General features: G+C 40.4%; 2 protein-coding genes across 2 annotated transcripts; both read right to left on the reverse strand.

The window, feature by feature from the left end:
- Positions 1 to 8,185: 8,185 nt before the first annotated feature.
- Positions 8,186 to 10,668, reverse strand: LOC110609777 (E3 ubiquitin ligase PQT3-like). The gene has a single exon (XM_021749572.2). It carries the CDS (start codon positions 10,145 to 10,147, stop codon positions 8,387 to 8,389), a length of 1,761 nt encoding a protein of 586 aa, XP_021605264.1. The 5' UTR covers positions 10,148 to 10,668; the 3' UTR covers positions 8,186 to 8,386.
- Positions 10,669 to 12,473: 1,805 nt separating this feature from the next.
- Positions 12,474 to 17,173, reverse strand: LOC110609778. Its single transcript, XM_021749573.2, has 3 exons — positions 16,719 to 17,173; positions 16,412 to 16,627; positions 12,474 to 12,772 (listed from the first exon to the last, which is right to left on the reverse strand). Exons 1-3 carry the CDS (start codon positions 16,986 to 16,988, stop codon positions 12,692 to 12,694), a joined length of 567 nt encoding a protein of 188 aa, XP_021605265.1. The 5' UTR covers positions 16,989 to 17,173; the 3' UTR covers positions 12,474 to 12,691.
- Between the last annotated feature and the right edge of the window lie 9,324 nt (positions 17,174 to 26,497).

Consider the following 26,497-nt stretch of genomic DNA (forward strand, 5'->3'; position numbering starts at 1 on the left):
ATCTCAGATCTATTTTGGAGAAACAACCTGCTCCTGCTAGCTGGTCGAATAGATCGTCGATCCTCGGCAAAGGGTACTTGTTCTTGGTAGTGACCTTGTTCAACTGTCTGTAGTCGATACAAAGTCTGAGGGATCCATCCTTCTTCCTCACAAACAAAACCGGAGCACCCCAAGGTGAAGTACTCGGTCGGATGAAACCCTTATCTACCAGCTCTTGCAACTGTTCCTTCAGTTCTTTCAATTCAGCTGGTGCCATCCTGTAGGGAGGGATAGAGATCGGTCTGGTACCAGGCATTAACTCAATCTCGAACTCTATCTCCCTAGCAGGTGGTAACCCTGGCAGCTCGTCTGGGAAAACATCTAAGAATTCACTCACCACAGGCACTGAGGCGGGCTCTCTGACATGACTATCTAACTCCCTCACATGAGCTAGAAACCCCTGACATCCCTTCCTAAGCAACCTACGAGCCTGAAGAGCTGAGATCAGACCTCTAGGTGTACCCCTCTTGTCTCCTCTGAAGACGACCTCTGACCCATCCTGATCTCTGAATCTGACTACCTTGTCTCTACAGTCCAAGGTAGCACCATGGGTCGATAACCAATCCATCCCTAGAATGACGTCAAAATCTGTCAAATCTAGAACCACAAGGTCGGCGGAAAGGCATCTTCCCTCTATGAAAACTGGACTACATTGGCAGACTGCCTCTGCCACCGACGGGTCACACTTGGGTCCACTGACCCATAGGGGACACTCTAACCCAGAGACCATCAATCCTACCCTCTCCAAGACTCTCGGAGCAATAAAAGAATGAGATGCACCTGGGTCCATTAAGGCATACACATCAGAACATCCAATGATGAGATTACCTGCCACCACGGTGTTGGATGTGTTGGCCTCCTGCTGAGTCATAGTGAAGATCCGTGCCGGAGCTGATGGACCTTCACCTCTGTATCCTGCTGATGAAGAGGCTGACCCTCTCCCTCTGCCTCTGCCACTGGCCTGTGTTGCGGCTGGAGCTACTGGCTGCACTACACTGCCGGAGGCTGTCTGCTGAGACGGTGCTGCAAAGACTGCTCTAGGACAATCTCGAGCCAAATGACCCGCCTGTCCGCACCTGAAACATGTGTTTGTCCCTGCCAGACATACTCCCTTGTGTGGTCTCCCACATCTCATACATGCTGTAACCTCTGCGCCAGAGCTTGAGCCACTGCCTAATCCCAGACCTGACTTGATCTTGTTCCAGAACTTATTCTTCTTAGATTTTCTGTGGCCTCTGTCCCACTTCTTACTGCCTGCAACTGCTGCACTCAGAGAAGAAGAGTCTAACCTTTCCCCACCTGGGGTCTTGGAACCAGAAGACTGTGCCACTGACTGTTTTACCTTCCCCTCAACGATAGCACAAGCCTCCATTCTCCTAGCCATATCCACTATGGTATGGAAACTCTCCCTCTCTGCTGATTGTATCAAAGAGGAATACCTGGAGTGCAGTCTCATAATATATCTACTTGACTTCTTTTGATCTGTGTCCAAATTCTGCCCAGCATATGGCAACAACTCCAGGAACCTGTCTGTGTACTCCTCCACACTCATCTGTTCAGTCTGCCTCAACTGTTCAAATTCTATTATCTTCTGCTCTCTAGAGCTCTCAGGGAAAGCCCATCCTGCAAACTCATTTGCGAACTCCTCCCAGGACATACTGTCTGCTCTTGGGTTCACATAGTTCTTGAACCAACCACGTGCCTTCTTGCACTCGAGTGTGAACCCAGCCATCTGAATGGCTCTACTGTCATCAGCCCCTATCTCATCTGTAATAGTCTTGACCCTGCTCAGATACTCAAATGGGTCATCGCCTGTTCTGTACTGAGGAGCACCCAACTTCATGTAATCGGTCATCTTGACCTTGCTCCCTCCAGATGAGGTAGGTTTGGGTACTTGTGTTTCCGGGACAGTAGGTACTGGTGGTGGTGGAGGTGCAACATCCCCTGGGGTAGGGTTTGCTGTACTGGTATAGGGAGGTGGAGGTGGGTACGTGGGGTACTGAGAGTATGGTGGGTAGTAAGGTGGGTATGGCATGTGTGGAGGATAAGGGCTAAAACTGGGGTAATCCGATGTACCTCCCATCGAATACCCTGGATGGTGTGAATAGGGTGGGTAGTGATGTGGCTGGACATAACTCGAGGCCTGAGCGCCTCCTTCTGATTCTCCCATGCCCTCTTCCGGCATGCTCACACCGAGACTGCCATCCCGCCTCTAATCTACTCCATATCCTCAGACATTCCTCCCTGCACTGTTCCCCTTACTGATCTGCTTCTACCCAGATCCAAAGACCTTCTAGGGTCTCTAGCTACTCTGTCTCTGTTGGACCTACTGGACATTGCCCTAGGCAATGCTGGAGGACGGGCATCAGCGCCTTCGTCCTGAGGTGGCACTCCAGTCAATCGTGCAGATCGACGAGTTCCTCTCATTCTATCTTCTGAAAAACAGCACATAGCATAAACAATCATTAGCATCATATGGTTCATGTGGAAACACATGAACCCTCATCACATACATAGCATCACATCATAGCATTTATGCACATGCATATCATCATGGCATATCATATCATCATATAGACAGGACTCTACATCCTATCCTAGTGGACATGATTTTCCTAGTGTGCTTGACCTTCTAGAACATCTATGAGCCCGACACTCTAGGTCCGATCATATGAACCTAGGGCTCTGATACCACTCTGTAACGACCCGGAAATCCGACCCGTTACCGGCGCTAGGATCCAGATCGGCTTAAGGCCGCCGGGACCCGTAGCAAGCCTACATACCTTCTGTAAACCTGTGGAATCCCATACATAACAACATATACATGATCTGTAAAAAATTTTCTTTTCTCTTATCCAAGCAAAACCTGTGCATGCACAAAATCATACATAAACCCCACACTGGAGTCCTCATCAAATACTCCAATGGGGTATCATCATCATACATATCAGCTTGGATAATCATGGTCATTAACATCATTACTCATTAAACACTCTGTACATAATGGGGATTCACACACCTCTAGGTCAAGCACTACTATAATCCTCAATACATCATCAAAACATTCATTACAGTACATAGTCATAATTACTCATTACTTCATATTCATGTCCACTACTATCTATTACAACATGCAAGGCTTGACTTCACTCTAGCCGACTTCTTGATCTATCCTGTACCTGCAACTTTGGGGATAAAGGGAGTGGGGTGAGCTACTAGAGCCCAGTGAGCAGAAACTAAAAACATTTGTTTTAATTCCTCCATTTTTAGGTATATTATTATTCATTTTATTATTATTATTATCATTTAACTTTTTCTTATTCATGCTTTCATGTATGCGCCATAACACAAACATTTCACAACAAGGATGAACTTGTCACCATCTAGCCCCTATCTTTCTTACTTATACATGCCGGGGGCGTAGAGCCGTAGCAGGCACACCCGGACTTTCATAATCAGTCATAGTGCCAGGGGCGTAGAGCCGTAGCGGGCACACCTGGACTCACATAGGCTATCATGACATACAAGGGCTAATGGATCATTCAACATTCATCCACATCAACAACAAAGTATGCAATGCAACATATTCGTGAATTCTAATGCATACAACCTAATATTGCATAGCATAATGATGCATGGGCAATGCTTTATGATTCATTCATTTATTCCTTTACTTTAAAGCTTAAGGGGTTGTTCCACTCACCTCTGGCTAGCTCTGAAGAAGCTCTGAAGCAGCTGGCTCACTGCTGGGGGTCTCGGTTCCTCGGGTCCGAACCTACACAGGTGGACTCAAATGAGGGACCAAACATACATAAATCTGACTCTAAAATGCTCCCCAAAAACCCCCTAAAACATCCTGAAAACATCACATGAAAACATGCAAGAAATGGCAGAACAGGGCACTTTCGGCGGCAGGTTCGGCGGCCGAAAGTCCCTGTGCAGCCGAAAGTCATGCAGGTTCGGCGGCACTTTCGGCGGCCGAACCTCCCAGACAGAGACGAAACTTGAGTTTCGGGGGCAGGCTTCGGCAGCCGAAACTGCCTCCACAAGGGGGTTCGGCGGCCGAAAGTCACTTCGGCGGCCGAACCTGAGTTTCTGCCGAAGGGCAGAAACTTGGCTCCCTTGTGTCCACAGCCTCCAAAACACCTCAAAACATGCATAAACTTGTTTCTACACATGCATACACCTCATACATCACACCTAGGGGTCTTCAAACTATAATATACCCCAACTACAACACTTCAAACATCACATTTCCAACATACATTGTTCAAATCATCAAAATAACCCATAAACTCAACATGTAACCTAACATGCATTTCTACCCATAGATCTTGCATAAAACTTTCATAAAACATAAAAGAAGCATAGATCGAAGCTTACCTCTTGAAGATCGAGAGGAAGAACAACCCTAGCTCGGAAAATGGAGGGATTTAGCTCCAAGACTTCCAAGCTCCAAACTTGCTTAAAAACACTCAAAAACCTTTGTGGAACCTTAAAACTCAAAGAAAATGGTGGGGATTGAAGGAAAAACACAAGATTTGGGAGAGGGAGGTCGGAAGCTCGCTGAGGTCGAAAATGGGAGAAAACTCTCCCATTTCGGCTAAGTGCCCCTTTTATAGGTGGCTGGCCAGGCCACGTTCGGGGGCCGAAGGTGCCTCCGCATGCATGCAAGGTTCGGCGGCCGAACTTGGAGTTCGGCGGCCGAACCTGCATTTCCCTCACTCCAAATTTTCGGGCGCCTAAAGTCCCTCCGAAAGCATGTATGTTCGGCGGCCGAACCTCAAAGTTCGGCGGCCGAACCTGGGTTTTCCTCCAAAGATTTTTCATGCAAAAACTCATTTAATTCTTACTTAAAAACATGAAATACATGAAAACATTTCATAAAATCATAGTTTTACCCTTCTAGAGGTTTCCGACATCCGAGGTCCCACCGGACGGTAGGGATTCCGATATCGGAGTCTAGCCGGGTATTACACTCTGCTTCAAGAAAAACACTATACTACGATTCTCTTGGGGATCCACCAAACCCGGAGGGGGAGGATAAGGAAGGACTATCCTTTCGTTTGAAAGGGGGGCTCGAATCAGATACAGAGGAGTATCTAAGAGCCTTCGAGAAATGTACTTAGTTATGTTGGAAGGAGTAATATGTGATTCAATGTTAACAACATCAGGAAGCTCTGAAAGGGCCATAGAAGAACAAGGAAGCGTACCTGAAAATGCAATAAGGTGAAAAAAGCAGAAGGAGTTGCAGGGAGACAGAGAGCAGAAAAGAACTTGTTTCTTCAGAAGACAGAAGGAATTCGAAATGAAAGGCAATAATGAGACGGAACGTTGATCTGAACGGTTTTGTCTTGGAGCGGCGCGATCATTAATTACTCTCGAAGTTTACCCTCTCAACAGTTAGATAAATAACTGGTGAGAAGGTAAAGGGGCAAAGAGATAATCGCTAGACTTCTCCACATCCGTTAAGGGCCAAATTCGTGATAACAGCCCATCACTCAAGAGCCCATTTGCTGTCCACAAGCCCAACTCGGCAATCAGAGCAACTTAGCCCACAGATGGAAGCATGATAAAGGTCAGACCTGCTTACTATTTAAAAAGTTATAAGTTCTGACTCGATTGTTATTGAACAAATACTGCGAGATCGGAGGCAATAAGGGCACCTCGAAATCATACAGAGCTAAGGGCTCTGAGTTCAACTTATAGAGCTCACAAGTCGGTATTCTAGCTCGGAAAAAGCAAACCGAAATAGAGCTCACAGGTCGGCCAGTCCAGTTCGGAAAATGAAACTTGAGAGCTCAGCCGGCTAAGGAGGTTCAGAGCTCAATCCATCAAATAACGGCCGAGCTTACAGGTCGGTTGGTTCAGCTCGGAAAAGCAAACTGACCTCCCAGTTGGCTAAGTAGGTCCAAAGCTCGGCTCATTGATTAAAAGCGAGAGTTCATAAGTACGGTCAGTTCAGCTCGGAAGAAACGAAACAAAGTTTAGTTGGCTAAGGCTATAAAGAAAGCAGTATCAGTACTCCATCCACAACAAAGAAAAGAACAAGCTCAAGTATGAACGAAAAACAAGAATTTCATTAAAAGAAAAGTACATTACAGAATGGAAGACTATCCTTAAAGGATTTACATATCTGGGCCTACAGAATGGAAGACTATCCTTAAAGGATTTACATATCCGGGCCTACAGAATGGAAGACTATCCTTAAAGGATTTACATATCCGGATACTTCACCATCTACAATTATATCGTCATCACCTACCTCACTACTCTAATCTTCAGCTCGGAAGAACTCTCGCAGCTCAGAATGTGAGTTTGGCAGAAAAGGCCAAGATCTGTCTCGCTATCATAGGGGAATTGAACAAGTTGATTCCCATAAGTATTTCTCACTGTTCCCCTATAATAGGTCGACACCCTGATTGCCCAGATGTGATTCACGATACAGACGGACAGGATATAATATCTGAGCTTGTCCGTATGAACCATGAAAACACGAGCTTTCAAGTTACGGCTCCAAGGAGATCGCTGAGCATACATTCGAAGTTATCGCCAGAAGCTTGACTGAGCGCAGCAGATCTCAGTCCCGCATAATACTGGTGCTTCACACCAAAGTCTTGCATAATACTGGTACTTCACATCAAAGGGAACAATAAGTTGATCATTCTCTCCACTTCCATTTATATCAAAAGAAGGCGACGGGGGCATTAAGGAAATTTCCTTTTTCTTCTCGGAAGAAGGAGCAGACCTTTCATCGGCCCAGAACCTCTTTGGAGCTCGGACAACAAACTGAAGAGGAGGCCGGCCAGACAACCTGGGTAAAACAGTTTCCATAGCTTGCCGAATAATCCCATACATCGGCCGTCCTACCAGCAGGATCTCCAAAGCACTGTCCAGACTCCTTAGAGGTAACATCAAATTTTCAAGAATTTTGAACTGACCCATTCTTATCTCAGGTACTGCAAAAAGTTTCAAAACAGAGACAAGTCAGAAACAATTCTCCATAAAGATGATAAAAGCAAGATTAACCTTTGGGGCAACAAAGCAATGCAAACTCAAGCTCACCTCATTCCGTTTGAAGAAGGCATCAAATGGATCCTTTGCAGAGAAACGGAAAGGAAGAACCTCTTGTTCCAGCAGAAGATTTGAGAATGAAGAAAAGTTAGCGTTGATATGTACTCGGAGCCTGAGGCCTTAGCACGGAGCAGAGCTATGCTCTAAACTAACGGTGTCAGAATTTTAAAAGATAGTCATGGAAAAGGAAAGAAAGGACATGTCCAGATAATGATGACAGGAAAACAAAGACAGCAAAGAACACGAAGAATGAAGAAAAGCCAGAAAAGGGAAAGAGTAGATAGGACTCGGAAACTGCACAACGACAGAAAGATGAAAGGATGTTATTAAGGCACCTCACCACGAACGGGCGCGGTCATAATGGTTCTTGATATTCACCCCCTCGGCAGTAGGGGCGATAACTACCGAGAAGGTGAAGGGGCAATTGATGACCGCTGGATTTCTCCATCCTGGCCCAGGGCCTGGATCATAGCCAAAAGCCCATCTTGCAAAGGCCAACACACCTGCTACACGAAACAAGTCTGGTTCGTGCCACCTTCAAGGCCGGGCTCAACCCAGCTTCTTCACTTAGAACGGCCCAGTCCGTGACTAGTAGGCCCTCTCCTCTCAGACTCAGCGTCCGGCCCGACTCTCGGCCCAGCCCAATATCCAGAGCCATACTAGGACAACCTAGCAGATCCGCTCGAACGTACGCACGAGGAGAATCAGAGGCCGTTACGCATGAAGCAGGCTGCTGATACCCTCGTACACCCGAATCTGTATGTCAGAGACACGTGTCCCAATCATGGAAAGGCCTTTACACGTTATCAGCAAGCATAGCGAAATGGATAAAAGGGGGGGAACCCCCCAGAAAGTTTAAGTTTTATTTTTCAATACCAAAACCATTGTAAAACCCTATTCTATTGGATCTCAGATCATCACTATCAATAACCGTCCAAAAGATTCATCATACCGCAGTTTGATCTACTGTTTGTTCAGGTCCCTTGGCTTCATTACGGCCCTTGTGTGTCTATTCGCAAATGCCTTGTTTCATTTAGAGAATAGAGGAAATAAAATAACCAACAAAATTATCGAAAAAAATATTGGAATTTTATTAAAATATCAAAGAGCAATTACAAGACTGACTATATGACCCATATTCTCCTACTAAACATGTAGCCCTGAAAGAAACTAACAGTGTTGGGTTAAACTAGCCCTGAAAGAAGCATCCGAGCTTTGCAACAACAGCTTCATCTCCTGGCACCCGTTCACTGCATACTGAAAATGTCCTGATTTATGCACCATTGAATGTTGTTCCAAAGGGGCTCCACCCGTAGCTCATCGCACCAGCAGCATAATAAGGTGCCATATATCCTTGCAAACCTGCCTGCATGCCTATCCAGTGTGGATTATATGCATAAGAACCAACAGGCATCATATAGCTCTCTGCCTCAACATCTTGGGAATTTCTTCCTCTCTTTTTCTTTCTTCTCTCACCAGAACCCTCCTTTTGCTGAACTTCATACTTGATCACTTTCCTCTCTTTCCTTTTCTTCTCTCCCTCAACAGAGACATCCTTTTGCTGCACTTCTTCCCCAACCACCAGAATACTTCCCTGTGATGCTGTATCTTTCGTTCTTATTGACCCAATAGTTGCTTCAGATACATCAGCTGCCCCTTCAGTTCTAGCTTTCTTAGCCATCTGGCGTGGAGCGTCAAGAGGTTTCCTTTCATTTGCCTTATCTTCTACATTACTAGGAGAGGGCTTCTGCTCTTCCTCAAACGATTCTGCAGATAGTTTTGTTGTAGAGATCTGAGCCTGTGAGCAGTGAGAAGATTCCATATCCTTAACTGGAAAGGAGTTGCTTTTGGCATTTTCAACAGTGCTGCTATAACTAGAACCAGATTGCACGAAGCAATTAATTGTATCCCTAAGCGTCATGTTAGGAATCAGATAATCAGTAAGGACATTTGTCGCTCCACAAGCACATGTCAACTTAGAGGTGATTAGATGGACCCTAATACATGTATCACAAAAGCTCTTGAAACAGCATTTGCTAGTCAAGACAGCATCTCTCATTACTTGCTTGCACAAGGGACAGAGAAGTTCTGGTGGAAGGTTATCAACAGATATCTTTGATGGAAAGCAGCCCAAAATTTCCTTCTCAAAAGCATCATTATTTGGCTGCAAAACAGCAGTTGCACCACTTGACAACTTATAAGAGCCATCTGGGTTTGGCATCAGCATCGACTTAGGAATACCAGTAGGAGGCTTCACTCTTTTGAAATCGTACTTTGGATCTCCATTTGTTGGGCAATGCTGAATAAAGTGACCTGGTACCTTACACCTGTGACATATGTAACCCTGCGGAGGTATTTTCTTCCTCAATCCGCCAATCACACCTCGGCTCCCAAAACCCACACCATTAGACCCTTTAGGCTGCCAGTCCAAGGCTGGAGTATTGACTAAAGCCTTAATCTTGCTGTCCTCATCAAATTCTTCATCTACAGTTGATTTGCTAGACTGAACTGGCTGCATTCTTGGAATCACAAGCACATCATCATCTCCAAACCCATCGTCATCTTCAAATGTAATATCTTCACTATATTTTGTTGAGGACAAACTAGTAACAGTACTTCCATGAACAGAACTAACACTAGCATTTACTGCGTCACTTCTACATGCAGCAGTAACAGCAGCTTCAGAGCCAGTCCTGGAAGAACTAGAACCAGTAAAATGAGAACTAAGTGGCTGTTGCGTTCCAATAACGACAATAGTTGCAGTGCTAATGGGCTTGCGAAACCGCGTTCCGGGAACACGGCGAATCAAAACCCTAGTATTGTTAGGGATCAACATATCATCAACGTAACAATCATTGGTCTGGGCATTAACGACCACAAGGTCCAAATCAGTTCCCAAACACGAGCCTTTAGACTTTTGTTTATACTTGGATTCAAAAAATTTCCGTTTCAGAGCATCAACAGAAATAACAGAGCCATCCACCGGGATGAAATCATATTCTTTGGCACTGAAAAATTTAAAATATATAGGCATTGAATTTGAATATTACGAGATTTATTATATTTAACTCGCATAAACGAGGATTAATATATATTATGAAAATATAATCGAATTGCGAAGTGAATTTAAAGAATCTGTGATATCAAAAAACTCGGAGCGAAAAATTGTGGTTCGCTTTCTTCAGAATCGACGATTTTGACGATATTCCGATGTGTAAAACGCCAGTCTTAAATTATAGGCAGTGCTAATCTTGAATTTCCGCCATCAAGTTTCCTTCCAATAGAGTAGGACACTACGATCTAATCTTCAATTACCGCCCCCGCCAAGTTTTCCACAAGAGAGTTTGATACTACGATCTAATTTTCAAATACCGACAAAGCGAAAGCTCTTCAGATCAGCGATACAGGCCACCAAAGTTTTTCCGATCCTTTGTTGAGGCGGCAACAGAGAAAAAGCTTCAATAACCAATGAATCGATGTAATCCCAATAGACGGTGTGTACCTACCTATACATAGATAGAGACGCGTTTGGACTGCGTAAAACAGACGCGTTAACTCTCGTGGCGGTTTCGTTTCTTGCTTTTTTTGCTTATATATATATATATATATATATCCAAAAGAAAAAAGAAAAAAAATATTTAATTTAACGTGAAGGGCTATTTAATTAATTATATAAAATTATAGAATTATTTAATATATTTTTGAAATAAAAATATCAATTAAATAATTTTTTGTAATTTATGTGATATACATACGTATAGTGTTTTAACTTTAAATTACAAAGGTTAGTTTTTCAGCAACAATATTTTCTTATGTTCAAGTAAGTTATTTTACAGTGAAAAATCAATGTTACAATTTTGAAAATAATAAATATTAAACTAAAACTCTCTCTCTTTTAATACAATATATATATATATATATATATGGTCTCCATCAATATTTTTTCCACTTAAAACAAATTAAGCTTCATTTAAGATCCCAATGGTATATTTTTAAGCAGTGGTCCCATTTTTTATATTAAATTTTTTAAGTTAAAATAATTGACTTGTTTTATTTATTAATTTTAAGCATAAGAATTGATAAAAATAATTATTAATTTCTAAATTTTTATAAAAAGAAATAATTTATACCAAAAACATAAGAATCTAGTTTCTATTAGTATTTATTTCAATATTAAAATAAAGAGTATTAAAAAAGTAATTGATAGAAAATTCAATGGCATTATAAAATGCTCAAAATCTTTTTTTTAAAAAATCCCCTTTCATCAACTTTTTCATTGACTAAAAGAATATTTTTCCACACCAGTTTTCTTAAATTCTCCAAATAACAAAAGATGCTAAAAAATTTTCCTGAAAAAATATTTTTTACAAAGCAAATGGAGGTTAAATTTCAATTGAATCTCTAATGAATTTTTTTATCCTATTATATCCTTTAATGGATTAAAATGAAAAAAGTTGAATCTCAAAATTAAAGCAACTCCAAACTACTACAAGTAAAAGTAACCTCTGCGTAGAATTCAAGTTGTTAGTTAGAAGGATAGCCAAGAATCAGCTCCATCTTAATGGGTAGGGTTAGAGATGTAAGTAAGGTATCCGTAAAAATTAAATTATCCGAATTCGATCTCAATTTATATTAATAATATCCGAATTCATTTTGAATCCGATTAAAAATTAATTTAAACTATCTGAATCCGTCTCAAACCTTATTATTATCCGAATAAAATCTGAATTCATTTAATCTTATATATTTTAATTAATAATTTATATAAAAAATATTTTTTATTAATAATTTTTATTTAAAAAATTTAATATTTTTAAAAAATATTTAAATTTAAATTTTTAAATAAAAATATATAAAAAAATTATAAATATTATTATAAAATATATTTTTTATATTAAATTAATTATTTATATAAATGAGTTTGGATATAAATGGGTTCGGATAGTAGATACTCAGTATATAAAATCCAAATCCGATCTGAACCCGCAACGGATATTATTTTTAAAATCCAAACTTATCTCAAACTTAATCATAACTATTCAAATATTCAAATCCGTAATACTCCGTTGCCATCCCTTGCCCCCTAGGTAGGGTGGCCATGCGCGAAATGCTTGAAAAAGTTCAATATTAATTTAATGGAAGTTGCTCATTTATCCATCTGGATCTTTCCAATACATTAAACCAGCTCAATATTAATTTAATGGAAGTTGCTCATTTATCCATCTGGATCTTTCCAATACATTAAACCAGCTATTCCATTGTTTTGCCTTGTATATATATATATTTTAATTTATTACGTAGATGTAAATCCTAGAATACATTTGCAGCTGCCGTTAATATTCATTCAGGAACAACGTTGTCGAATTAAAAAGTAATTATTTCACTTTAATTAATTTATATGAAAGAAATATCAAAATTTCTCACTGAATTTATCTACTGAAAAAGGTTTTACAAGGTCCACCCACAAGACAAGATTGTGACAGCAAAATCTTGGAAGAACAAGAACCTAATTAAGTACAATTGCCATTACATAATAATAACGTAGATGGACGCCTAAGGTTCTTGATTTTCTCAACCATCATTCATCGCTCCTCCTTGAAGTTGCAATAGCCGCACCTTTCCCTGCTAACTTCAGGCTCTTGTTTAATTCTTGTGCACTCTGATTATAGATCAGAAAAATACAGGGCCAAGATATAGTTAAGTCTCCATCATCAAGCAAAACTATACAGGTATAACAAGCTTTTTGTTATCTATCATAAAAATCTGAATGAAATAGATTTCAAACCCAAAATATGAGATAATTTTCACATGCTATAGCAATATCATCCTAGAACTTTAATTTGTAATATAAAACCCACTTAACATTGATTTGAGTAGAAATGAAGCCCTTCTAATTTGTTATTACCAGTTTCCTGTTTACAACACTACTTTACTAAAATACCCTCATAATTCATCCTCTTTCACCACATCTCTCCTATCTTTGTCCATCTCATCCATTTTACTCCAATAACCCTCTCTTCTATATCCCCTCTCTCACCCATTTGTCTCTACAACACTAGATACAGTATAAGGGACTTAAAACAAAGAAATGAAGGACATTTAAGAAGAGAAATAAAATGGTGGAGAAATAGACCAAGACAACCGAGAAGAAAAGTGTGGGTGATGTAACCTTCAATCACAAGTTAAAATTACAATTGCAAAACAAATTTGCAAATTGGAAACTTAATCAATGCAGTTAAAAAAGACAACAATTTACAAGTTGCAAAATCACAAATCAAATCAAATCACAATTTGTTGGTTTGAAGAACATCCTTGACCCCATTATAATAATATAGCTCAAATCAGGAATATAGCTTCCTTTTTTTGACTTTTCAATTTCTTTCAACAACGGCCATATTATAACAATCAATTAATTTATTTTATGAGTATGGTTTAATGAGTTACTTTTGAATCAAATATAAAATTAAATACAAAGGCCATCCATGTTCTCTTTTGGCTTCAGCTTCAACACCATCAGTAGCATCTAATATTTGGCATTATTCTTTGTGGCTACTTGTTTTGGGTAGCCGTTGAAGATGGCTAAAGATGGTGTCATCAGGTGAGGAATGGAAGAGATGATGAAAAAAGGATTGAGAAAAAAATAAAAAGACGGTCTGGTGGGTGGGGATGAAAGAGGGAAAGAGAGGGTAGGAGAAAATGGGTTATTTTATTAAGGGCATTTAAATAATTTCATAAAAGAAAGAATGTCGGACTAATTCTATAACTGGAAAATTGGAGAATTGGTCAAAAGGATTATATTGTTAATCAAATTGATATTAAAGGGATTTTATGTTTATAACACTCTAAATTCAAGGACGGCCAGTGAAATTCACTCTCAAAATATGACAATGCAGAGTATATATTTAAATATCATTACATTTGAATCTGTTGTAAGCATTAATTATTTTGCGACTTCATAGTCTTTATTATTTGCTTGCAAAACTGAAAGGCATAAAAAATAGAATACAACAATCAAATGCCCTGATTCAACCTTGCACCTGATTTGGAAAAATAACTATCAAATTAAATTATGAGGCCCACAGGTAACTCTGCCAGCACGCTATGCCTATATGTCAATAATTGGTCCCAAACAAAGATGAAGGTTTGTGGAAAGCAGATGACTAGTCAAAAGATAATAACTATGAGCATAAATCCTGAAAAGAATTCACTACACAAGTAGAGTGAAAACTAGGTCAAGTTAACCAAGTTTTTGCTAGGAGTGATATGCTACATCCGATCTTTAGGTAGTGAGGGGCAGGTTTGGTTAAAGGTTAAATACTTAGTCCAAATGATCAGGTTAGGAAGTCTCGAGCCACTTGAATAGATATTTATCAACAGGGAGGGAGATGCTAGTTGGCACTTTAAGAAAGGAGGGTTAGAAAAATGGGACAATGCAGTATAAAACTCAAGTATAAGATAGATGCATATGTATCTTATAAGATAGATGTATATTTAAAAAAAAAAAAAGTATAATTGTGAACAAAACCTAAAAAGTGATGCCATAAATATTAAAATAGTGGACATTAGAATGTGCCGGCAAAACTTGTGCTTCGTATGGTGATACCTAAGGTCATTACATTTTATAGCCCTGGAGATATAAGTATAACATAAGTATAAACAATGTTCTTTTAGATGAATGTACAAATTAAAAAATAAAAATAAAAAAGAGGAAAATCTTCACATGGGTTGCATAGATCTTGGGGATAAATTAATATGACTTCTATGGAAAGTTCTGTTGCATTAGAAGGCATGAATTCACTAGGGTTCTTAGAATCATGTACTAGGTCAAGGATTAATACTAAGTTAGAATTGTGAACATTGAGTGAAAGGAACAAAAATTTATTCATCTAAGAATAGCAATGGAACTAGAAAGGAACTTGATAAACTTGAATTACCTAAGAGCAATCTAAAAGCAGATATCCTGACATATTTATAGAGTGGAATCCATGTTTGGATGTGATGATTTGAAATAAGGCATTTGGATTGATTTTAGAGTAAATCATTCAAATAAAAGTTTAACTTATTGTTTGCTCACAAATATTTTATAAATCAATGTGGTTAAAAACTCATTCGAAGTATATTTAAAAAGAAACCTTATCACAAATATTTTTGAATCCACATTTCCATACTGAAATAAGGTTCTCCCCAAACTTATGAACCTAATCTAAATTTGTGACTTTAATCAATGCAAGTGTGCTACACTGCTTAAGTGGTTGAGGATGCTAAACCTACACTTCTAGTTTATCTAGTTTTGGCCATGGGATTAAAAGGATCAAAATTGCTGAAGAAAGCAGTCTAAACTCTATAATTTTTCATCAATTTATCATGCCCTGCTCTATAAACATAATGCTAAATAATGGTTTTCTAAGAGAATCACCCAACTGAAGTTAAACTCATAAAAATGGCAACCAGATAGGCAAAGAAAATTTCCTATCCTACAGCTTTGATTATGTGATAGGTGAAAGATCGTGACAAGGAGTAACCAGACCCTGTTAAGTCTCCAGCATAACCTACCCCAATTCTACACTTGCTTTCATTCGATCTTATCTCATGCAACTTAGAAATCCATCATCAATCAATCATTATCAGTATGGGCATTAGAACTAAAATGAACTAAACATATTTACAGCTGTGCAAACTAGTTGCCTCATTAAATCTGCAGTTGTCCTATACAATAACAGTTCACTTATTTCAAATCTAGTAGACTAGAAAGAGGGAGGGAGGATAGTTCATGAATTTACCTACAATAATTCACATATGCCCACATTCTTATGAGAGGGACTTCAACTAACCTGCTGCACCATAGGGTACAGCACTCAAATACGAATAACAGTAGATTAATAGTTTTAGATACAGTACAGAATCAGCTAGAAATCTAACAAATCCATGCTGACATTACCAAAAGCCAAGCATTCTGAAAAAGTAAATAACCTTCAAATATATATACAAAGCTTCTTCCAGTATCCTTAGCAACTTATACACTAATTTAATTGCTAACTTCAGCTCTGAACATATTGAGAATATCCATTGGCTGGGCCATAAATTATCTAAACTTTAACTGGCAAGTAACGACTCAGAAGCAAAACCAACTCCTAGCCACTAATCAGGTGATGGTTAATGGTAATGAGTATTTGCCAAAACAACTAGAGCAAAATGAAGTAAATAAACCAATCCATTCACAATCCATATGCAAAAAGCTTCTAACTCAGCAACTGAAAACTAGATGCATGTTAACAAAGCCCTGAAAAGAAATGCTCACCGTTGATTGAAAGGGCGGCGGATCGAGAACAATGGAGCGGACAGACATCTTGGCGATCTCACAAATGGCAGCATCTCTAATCTCAGGGACATCGCTAGTCAACTCCTCGTATGCAGCCTCAAAAGCCTCCTGCCAAAATCGAGGTAATCTGATCCGACGGCTATTGGTGTATACATCCCACATATGCTTTACCACCTTCTCCCTTTCCTCCATTTCCTACAGTTTCCAACCTAAAATCAGCCAAGATCCAGGCAACCACCTATAAATACACAAATACATGTAAACGGATACAGTAAGAGAGACTGACAAGGACGTCGAGATCGTCGTGGATAGGAGCGTCAAGGTCATCGGATAGACTGTTGAGGTTGCCGGCGGACCAACGAAGAGTGACAGTTCCAGTGAACATTGACCAAAATGCCAAAAGCAAAATGGCAGCTAAAGCCCAGAATTTATAGCGGCCCTTACCAAATAGATTAGAATCAGAGGTTTCCTTCTTTGCACTAGTCGCCGTCGCCGTTGCCGTTACCGTTACCGTCGCTGCCGTCGTGGATGTTGGGAGAGAATCTACATCCTTCATTTCGACGTCAGATCAACTCAATTTCTCAAATTTGTTATTTATCTTATCGTGTGGCTTTTACGTAGAGTGCCGTGGAGAACTGGAAAATAGTGAGGATTGAGATTTTACTTTTTTTTTCTTCTAGTTTTCTTTTCCTTTTCTGCACGCGCAAGGAAAACTTAGTTTGGAATTTTGGATCCGGTTGCAATGGATTTCCTGTTTCGAGGAAGGAGGGGCCGGTTTTACATATTTTGTGGGCCACCATATTTAAACAATATTTTGTACACTGATCTACTTTGCGAGTTCACACGACCTGGCTGCGACATGCTCCCTTCTTTTTTTTTTTTTTGTCGAGCTTTCCTTAATTGAATGGTTGGAGATTTGTGTTGCTACAATTTGTGTTTTTTAATCTGAGTTGTATTTGAGATTATTTGAGAGCCATAGAAATTAGAGTTAGAGTTGTATTATTTTTTTTATAATTGTATAATTTTATCTTTATTTTATTTATAAATATAAATTTTAATCAAATCATATTAAACTTTTATGTTTATTTTATGGTTAAACCATATTACGATTTTAGTATTGTGTATTTCTTAAACATACAAACGTAGATTAATCCTTGAGACTGCATACATAGCAGTATGATAGATAAGCCTGATTAAGCCACGGAATCCTCTCTATGCTAGTGATGGATTTTCCGATAATCTAATAGACAATTGTCTTGCCAGTCTTCCACCAAAAAAAACAATTGTATTGTCAGTCTCTACAAAATTTAACTATATATTTTGTAAGTAACATTAAAATTATAGATACTTTCAAAAATGTTCTTAATATTAGTTAATTCCGATTTTATACAAATTTTCCTATATAATAGAAAATTTAATAATCATTGAATTTAATAATATTTATGAGTTTATATTATCTATTTATTAATTAATAAAATTATCAATATCATATCTCATTATATTATAATAACTTAGTTGTATTGATTGTAACAAAGGAAAATCTTTAGAATTGATATTGTAGATATTAGATTGATGATGTGGTCAGAATGAAACTATACTACGATAGACTAGAACCTACAAGGAAGAGAAAGAGAAGTGGAGGTGGATGCTCATGGCAGCTATTTCAACGCTCAAGTCAGTATATCGAACAATAGAGAAAATGCAATGAATTGCTTAAAACTTTTGTAGTAAAGAATAACGTACATTTGCATATGTGATCCTTCTCATTTTATACTATAATAGAGTAGAGATAAATTTGGTATGTTCTGATAATCTGATAGTAATGTGGCCGGTTGCTTGATATGAAATATCGCCAGCCAATAGGTTGGTAATCCCGCAATTACAGGCTTAATGGGGATACGCTGGGTTATGTTTGATAATTATAACTTTGTGCCGAGACTCGCCCTGTCGAGAGAAGGATGGGTCTTTGAGGATGAACCAGGTGTTAAGGCGTCCAAGTCTTTCTTTCCTTAGGCTATACTGCATTTTCTACTTATCACATCCTTGTTACATGACTTTGTCTTGTGGTGATAGCTCATAGCTTACTTTGGGCGATTGTTATGTAGTATTAGAGATCCCTCTATTGGTCTTCGATTTTTTAGGTTTGAAGGTGACAGTTTGTCTTTTTTGGTTATGTAGCATGTTTTGACAAGCCTTTACTGCTTGCGTTATCTCATCTACACTTGGTCACAATGATTGCCTTATTTTTTGAGCCATAATTAAAGTCTTATCAACTATGTCACTATATAAGAATCATCATTTCTCTTCTTTTTGTTTACGACTATCATCTGCGGGAGACATGAATGGGGATACTCTCTTTTTTTTTCTTGAGAATAACTATATCTGTATGGAGTATATCATCATGGTCTACGAAAAACAGCTGAAGGCAGGTCTTTATGAAAGTGCAAGCATACTGCTTAGTTCTGAAGACTGTAACTAGCCCAACTATAATGTCTTTTCAGCGTTACGACCCCAAGGAGAAGGGTTGAATTGTGCAAGATTGATTTTGAAGGCCAGCATAGTAAGGTAGTTGGAGAAGCAGTCATTCATGTGGCTTTTCTTGGACAGACGACGTCTTCCCAGAGGATAATATAAAGCGAGAGTCTAAGGAGAACTCTGCCAATTGTGTCTCTGCTAATAGATTTTTAGAAGATTTTTTATTAATAAAGACTTGTCCAAGTCTTCTTGTGATCTTTTGTAATGAAAATGCATATTTTGCATATCTATTTCTTAGTTTTTGCTATCAATAATTTAAACAAGAAGTTATATCTCAAACTACGAATTCGGTGACCCCTCTTTTTTTGCCTCCGAAAGAGGATGCTAAAACATATTCATTTTGCGGGGCTTAATGCTCGGTCTAACAAATATAATTTATAGAATTTATGCCAAATATGATTAATACTTGAACTCATGGCTTGGCAGACTCCCGCCTTTGTACCATAAAACGCCTTGGGCACTTTTGTAATAAGGGATTTTCACCCAGTCACTCGTCTTGACTCTTGGTCATAAGACTCGTCTCATCAACATTAATTTTTAATTGACACATTCGCCTTTTGGGGATTGGTATACTCGCCTTGTGACTGCCTGGCATAGATGACCTATTTGTAGGGACCAACGCTTAGATTATGGCCTGACAAAACCCGTCTTGTGGTCTTATTTGCTGAGACTAATGCCCGGATGGCCTGGCGAAATCCACCATGTGACTTAGCCTGGCTAAACCCACCTTGTGGCTTTGTTTAGTGGGACCAACGCCCGAATGGTCTAGCAAAAACTACCTTGTGACCTGACCTGGCGGAACCTGCCTTGTGGTGTGAGCATTTTTCAGTCTAAATCGAAAACTGAACTGAATCAAACTAAATCAAACCATTCGATTCGATTATTTAGTTTTTTCAGTTTGGTTCAGTTATTAAATTTAAAAATATTCAATTTTTAATTCGGTTTGGTTTATTAATCGAAATCAAAGAAAAATCAAACCGACCATGTGTGTAGATATATCTCAAAAAGACCCTAATCCCCCTCATTCATTTTGTTCAGCCACCTCTCCCATTCCTTCTTCTCTCTTTGAACGACACAAGAAGACCCTCCTCCCTCACCCAAGCTTCTTCTTTCTACATGATTATGGCACCTCTTCCTTTCCACGACTGCTCTTTCTCGAACTGACATATGAGATGAGATCGAAATAAAATTGAGCGAGCTTATTGTGTCATTGGTTTCTTCTTCTTGGAGGATTGAGCTTTTTTTTTAGTCATTGTTTAGTTGCTTCTTCTGCGAGGAGAGTGAGCTTGAAGCGTCTTTAGATATATTATTGTCGCCTTTAGATTTGAAAAGATTTATTGAGAGTTTGGTGGAAATTTTAGTTGTATTGTGTAAATTTTTGTTCACTCAATTGTTTATTGCAAAGCAATCAAAGGGTTTTGGCGGTTTTAAATAATGGAAATTTGATATTTTTGAAATTTGATGTTTCTGTTAAATTTGATAATATGTTTGTGTATAATTTGGAAATTTCATTATTTTTGTTTGTGATCTTATTTGATAGCTTTGTTATGGTTTGCTTAGACCGAAAATGAAAGTGAGGAAGATTTGGGAGAACATGGGGTCGAGAAATGAGACAGTGGCCAATAATGGGTTTGTGGTTTTTTCAACGTTGGTTTTGTGCTTTTTGAACCAAATCGACCGATTTGGATCAATTTGATTTGGTTATTTTTTAATTTCAGTTCAATTTTGATTGTGATTTTTTATAAAATCTATTTTTCAGTTTTTTGATTTTAGTTCGATTCAAAATCGAACCTACCGAATGCTCAAGCCTAAGTAGGATCAACGTCCGGATGGTCTGACGGAAATCATCTTGTGACCTGACTTGGTAGAACCCATCTCTGGTCTTGTTTAGTGAGACTAATGCCCATATGGTTTAGTAGAAACTGCCTTGTGACCTGACTTGGTAAACCCGTCTTGCAGCCTCTTATTATCTTCTTAATCTTTTCCTTTTGAGAAAGGCAATCTCATCGTCCCTTACCACTGAAAAACACAACATAGGAAAGAAATATCTTGTTAACTTGTTATTGATAAAACTTTTTCATATTATAGATATTCCAGGCATGGGACATGACTTGATCATCTGAATAACCTTCGAGATCTTAAACAATCCTTTCTAATCTCGCCCAACTTACTAGGTCTGACATTGCCACTTGTTATATATGCTCTTTTAAGGACTAGGTCCCCCACATTAAAAGCTCATAGTCTAACCTTACTGTTGAATATTCTGGATATTCTATTTCTGTAAATTACCATTCTGATTGTGACCTTTTCTTTTAGAAATTTGGCTTGGTCCAAAATTGAATTGCATCTCTTCGGAATCTCCTGAATTTTTCGGGTATTGTATCTTGAAGATGCTTGCTAGGATTTCTATGGGGATGATTGCCTCGGCCTCATATACAAGAGAAAATGGCGTTTCTCCTGTAGCTATTCTGGGAGTGGTCCCATATGCTCACAGTATGTAAGGTAACTCCTCGGACCAATTGCCTTTGACTTGGTCGAGTATTTTCTTTAGCCCCTGTAGGATGGTCTTGTTTGTCACCTCTGTCATACCATTAGTCTGGGGTGATAAGCTGAACTGAACCTTAAGTCTATTTCCCATTTATTGGAGAAGTCTTTAAACTTGGAGCTTGCAAAATGAGTTCTATTATTGGTGATTACTATTTTTGATATTCTGAATCAAATGGATATGTTTTTGCTGATGAAAGAGATTGCTTGTTGGTAGTGATAGATTGTACTGCCTCAGCTTCTGCTCATTTACTAAAATGATCTACTACTACAATTATGAACTTTTTTTATCCGGATGCTTTAGAGAATAGACCAAGAATGTCTATCTCTTACAGAAAGAAAGGTCAGGGGATTCTGATAGCTGCTTGCATTTCTCTGGGGGTCCTAGGGATGTTTGTGTGTATTTGGCATCTTCGACACTTTCGGACAAGTTGCTTCGTATCTTGCATTATCATCGGCCAGTAGTACCCTTGCCTGAATGCTTTTTAAGTGATTGTATGAGCTCTTTTATAGCTCCTGCAATCACTTTCATGGATGTAATACCCGGTTAGACTCCGGTATCGGAATTCCTACCGTCCGGTGGAATCTCGGATGCCGGAGACCTCTAGAAGGGTAGAATCATGTTTTATAAAAATGTTTTAATGTGTTTTATGATTTTAAGTATGAAATTAAATGAGTTTTTGCATGAAAAGTCCTTGGAGGAAAACCCAGGTTCGGCCGCCGAAAGTCAAGTTCGGCCGCCGAACATGCATGCGTTTTGGAGGCACATTAGGCTCCCGAAAGCATGAGTTAGGGAAGTCCAGTTTCGGCCGCCGAAAGTCAAGTTCGGCCGCCGAACATTGCATGGATGCGGAGGCACATTCGGCCCCTGAACGTGGCCTGGCCAGCCACCTATAAAAGGGGCACTTAGCCGAAATGGGCGAGTTTTCTCCCATCTTCGGCCACAGCAAGCTTCCGACCTTCCCTTTTGCAACTCTTGTGTTCTTCCTCCAAATCTCTTCCATTTTTCTTGAGTTTTAAACTCACATTGCAAGTTTTGAGCATTTAAACCAAGTTTTGGAGCTTTGGGAACTCAGGAGCTCATTTTCGTGGATCTCCAAGTTTAGGTCGTCTCCCTCTCGATCTTCAAGAGGTAAGAGCCGATCTTAAGCTCCTTATGTGTTTTTAAATAAGTTTTATGCAAGATCTATGGGTAGAAATGCATGTTAGGTTAATATTGATGTTTTGAACAATGTGTGTTGATTGTGTGTGTTTGAAGTGTTGTAGTTGGGGTATATGACTGTTTGAGACCCCTAGGAACTTGTATGCATGTTTTGGTTGAGATTTATGCATGATTTGAGGTTTTGGGAGGCAAGGGGTTCATGTGAACCAAGTTTCTGCCCTTCTGGCAGAAACCAGGTTCGGCCGCCGAAGGGAGTTTCGGCTGCCGAACCCCCTTGTGGAGGCAGCATTCGGCTGCCGAAGCTTGCCCCCGAAAGAAGACTTTCGGATCTGTCTGGGAGGTTCGGCCGCCGAAGGTGCCGCCGAACCTGCCTGACTTTCGGCTCTGGAGGGACTTTCGGCCGCCGAACCTGCCGCCGAAAGTGCCCTGTTCAGCCATTTCTTGCATGTTTTTATGTGATGTTTTCAGGATGTTTTAGGAGGTTTTTGGGGAGTATTTTAGAGTTATGTTCAAGTATGTTTGGTCCCTCATTTGAGTCCACCTGTGTAGGTTCGGACCCGAGGAACCGAGGACCCCAGCAGTGAGGTCAGCTGCTTCGGTGTTGTCAGAGTCAGCCAGAGGTGAGTGGAACTAAACTTAATCTTTTAAATTAAATGTTTTATCATGTTTCATGCATCATGATTATGCAATAGGATGATTGCATTAGTTTCACGAATATGCCGCATTGCATCGATTGTTGTTGATGTGGGTGAATGTTGGATGACCCAATTAGTCCATGACAGGAAGACCAGGACCCCATTCTACGGCCTGGCACTATGTAAGGAAAGACCAGGACCCCATGCTACGGCCTGGCACGGTTATGGGACTCGAAGACCAGGAGCCCAGAGGAGGCCCTGGGGCAAATGGTAAGTAATGTATGTTATGACAGGAAGACCAGGACCCCATGCTACGGCCTGGCACAATGTTAGCTTGGACTAATTGGTGACAAGTTCACCCAACCCTTATGTGAATTGTCTGTGTTATGACGCATTTCATTGGAGCATAGTGTTATTATGTTTTATAGTTCTGCTCACTGGGCTTTTAGCTCACCCCTCTCCCTTTACCCCCAGGCTTGCAGGTGCAGTATAGTGCGGGAGTCCGGATAGAGTAAAGAAGTCATGCTTATGTAATAGCTAGCAATGGACATGATCAAATTATAATGTAAAAGTACAGTATAGTTATGTAAGGATGTTTATGGATGTTAGAGGTGTGCTTGACCATAGATTGTTGTTATCCCTTTTATTACATGATCGTAGAGATTTTTATGATGTTTATGTAACCAACTCAGCATATGTTATGTCACCCATTGGGGACACTGATGAGATCCCACAGAGGGATCAATGTTATGTTAATGTTTATGCACAGGTTGAGTTTGGTTGGTGTTCATGGAAAGAAAAGTTTTTAATTTTTATGTATGTTGTGGATCATGTATGGGATTATACAGGTTTACAGGTTATATGTCAGGCTTGCTACGGGTCCCGGCGGCTTTAAGCCGATCTGGATCCTAACGCCGGTAGCGGTCCGATTTTCGGGTCGTTACAGAATGGTATCAGAGCCCTAGGTTCATATGGTCGGACCTAGAGTGTCGGGCTCATAGGTGTTATAGAAGGTCAAGCACAATAGGAAAGATCATGTCCACTAGGATAGGATGTGGAGTCCTATCTTGCATGATGAAGTGAAATGCCATGATTTTATGCATGTGCATTAATGATATGCTATGATATGATACGTATGTGATGCGGGTTCATGTGTGCCCACATGAACCATATGATGCTAATGTTTGCTTGTGATGTGTACGGTTTTTCAGAAAACAGGATGAGGGGAACTCGTCGATCAGCGAGATTAACTGGAGTGCCACCTGAGGATGAGGGCATGAGCGCCCGTCCTCCTACATTGCCTAGGGCAATGTCAAGCAGGTCCAACCGGGACAGAGCAGTAAGAGACCCTAGAAGGTCTCTGGATCTGGGTAGAAGCAGATTAGTCAGAGGAACAGTTCAGGGAGGAGCATCAGAGGACGTGGGGGATGATATGGATGTAGAGCAGAGGAGGGATGGCAGTCTGGGAGTTAGCATGTCGGAGGAAGGTATGGGAGAATCCCAAGGAGGCACTCAGGCCTCGGGATTTGTACAGCCACCTCACTACCCACACTTCTCACAACACCCCGGGTATTCGATGGGAGGTACATCGGATTACTCTAGCTTCACTCCTTATCCCACACAGATGCCGTACCCACCTTACTACCCACCATATTCTCAGTACCCAATGTATCCACCTCCGCCCTACTATCCAAATCCAGCAAACCCTACCTCAGAAAATGTTGCACCATCTCCACCACCAGCAGAACCAGCAGCCCCAGTTACTCAACCTTCTAGACCTAGCTCAGCCAGTGGGAGCAAGGTCAAGATGACTGACTACATGAAACTGGGTGCTCCTCAGTATGAAAAAGGGGATGACCCATTTGTGTATGTTGAAAGGGTTAAAGTAATCACAGATGAGATTGGGGCTGATGATAGTAGAGCCATTCAGATGGCTGGGTTCACGCTTAAGTGCAAGAAGGCACGAGAGTGGTTCAAGAATTATGTGAACCCGAGAGTGGACAGCATGACTTGGGAAGAGTTTGCAAACGAGTTTGCAGGATGCGCTTTTCCCGATAGTTCAAGGGAGCTGAAGATGATAGAGTTTGAGCAGTTGAGGCAGACGGAGGAAATGAGTGTAGAGGAGTACACCGACAGATTTATGGAGCTGTTGCCTTTTTCTGGACAGAGTCTGGACATAGATTCAAAGAGGTCAAGGAGGTATGTCATGAAACTCCATTCCAGGTATTCCTCCTTGATTCAGTCAGTGGACAGGGAGAGCTTCCATGCCATAGTAGATATGGCCAGGAAAATGGAGGCCAGTGCCATTGTTCAGGGGACAGTTAAGCAGTCAGTGGCACAGTCTTCCGGTTCTAAAACTCCGGGTGGGGGAAGATTAGATCCCTCTACCTTGAGTGCAGCAGCTTGAGGCAGTAAGAGATGGGGTAAGCCCAAGGGTAAGAAGAATAAGTTCTGGAATAAAGTCAAGTCTAGTCTGGGATTTGGGAGTGGCTCAAGCTCTGGTGCGGATAATGCAGTTTGTGCGAGGTGTGGTAAGCCACACAGGGGAGTATGTCGGTTTGGGACGAACACCTGTTTCAGATGTGGTCAAGAGGGGCATATGGCTCGAGATTGTCCAAGAGCAGTCCCGATGGCTCAGTCCCAGCAGACAGCTTCAGGCAGTGTAGCGCAACCAGCAGCTCCAGTCATGACTCAGGCCAGTGGCAGAGGCAGAGGGAGAGGAGCAGCCTCTTCTTCAGCGGGTTTCAGAGGTGAAGGTCCATCAGCTCCAGCACGGATCTTCACAATGACTCAGCAGGAGGCAGATGCATCTAACACCGTGGTGGCAGGTAACTTAATCATTGGTTGTTCAGATGTGTATGCCTTGATGGCCCGTGGTGCATCTCATTCTTTTATTGCTCCGAGAGCCGTGGGGAGGTTAGGTCTGATGACTTCTGGGTTAGAGTGTCCTCTCTGGGTCAGTGGACCCAAGTGTGATCCATCAGTGGCAGAGTCAGTCTGCCAGTGTAGTCATGTGTTTGTTGAGGGAAGATGCTTGTCCGCCGACCTAGTGGTTCTAGATTTGACAGATTTTGACGTCATTCTAGGGATGGACTGGTTATCTACCCATGGTGCTACCTTGGACTGCAGGGACAAGGTAGTCAGGTTCAGAGGTCAGGATGGGTCTGAGGTTGTCTTCAGAGGAGACAG

This window comes from Manihot esculenta, chromosome 2, assembly GCF_001659605.2.
Source record: "Manihot esculenta cultivar AM560-2 chromosome 2, M.esculenta_v8, whole genome shotgun sequence".
NCBI classification, from domain to species: Eukaryota; Viridiplantae; Streptophyta; class Magnoliopsida; order Malpighiales; family Euphorbiaceae; genus Manihot; species Manihot esculenta.

Bases quoted from the DNA above. Each gene is read 5' to 3' on its own strand.
- LOC110609777 (XM_021749572.2), bottom strand. From the start codon at position 10,147: ATGCCTATATATTTTAAATTTTTCAGTGCCAAAGAATATGATTTCATC.
- LOC110609778 (XM_021749573.2), bottom strand. From the start codon at position 16,988: ATGAAGGATGTAGATTCTCTCCCAACATCCACGACGGCAGCGACGGTA. The intron at 16,628-16,718 runs GTCAGTCTCTCT...TGGAAACTGTAG, and splicing joins ACGACGATCTCGACGTCCTT to GAAATGGAGGAAAGGGAGAA. The intron at 12,773-16,411 runs GTGAGCATTTCT...ATCTATAATCAG, and splicing joins CGCCGCCCTTTCAATCAACG to AGTGCACAAGAATTAAACAA.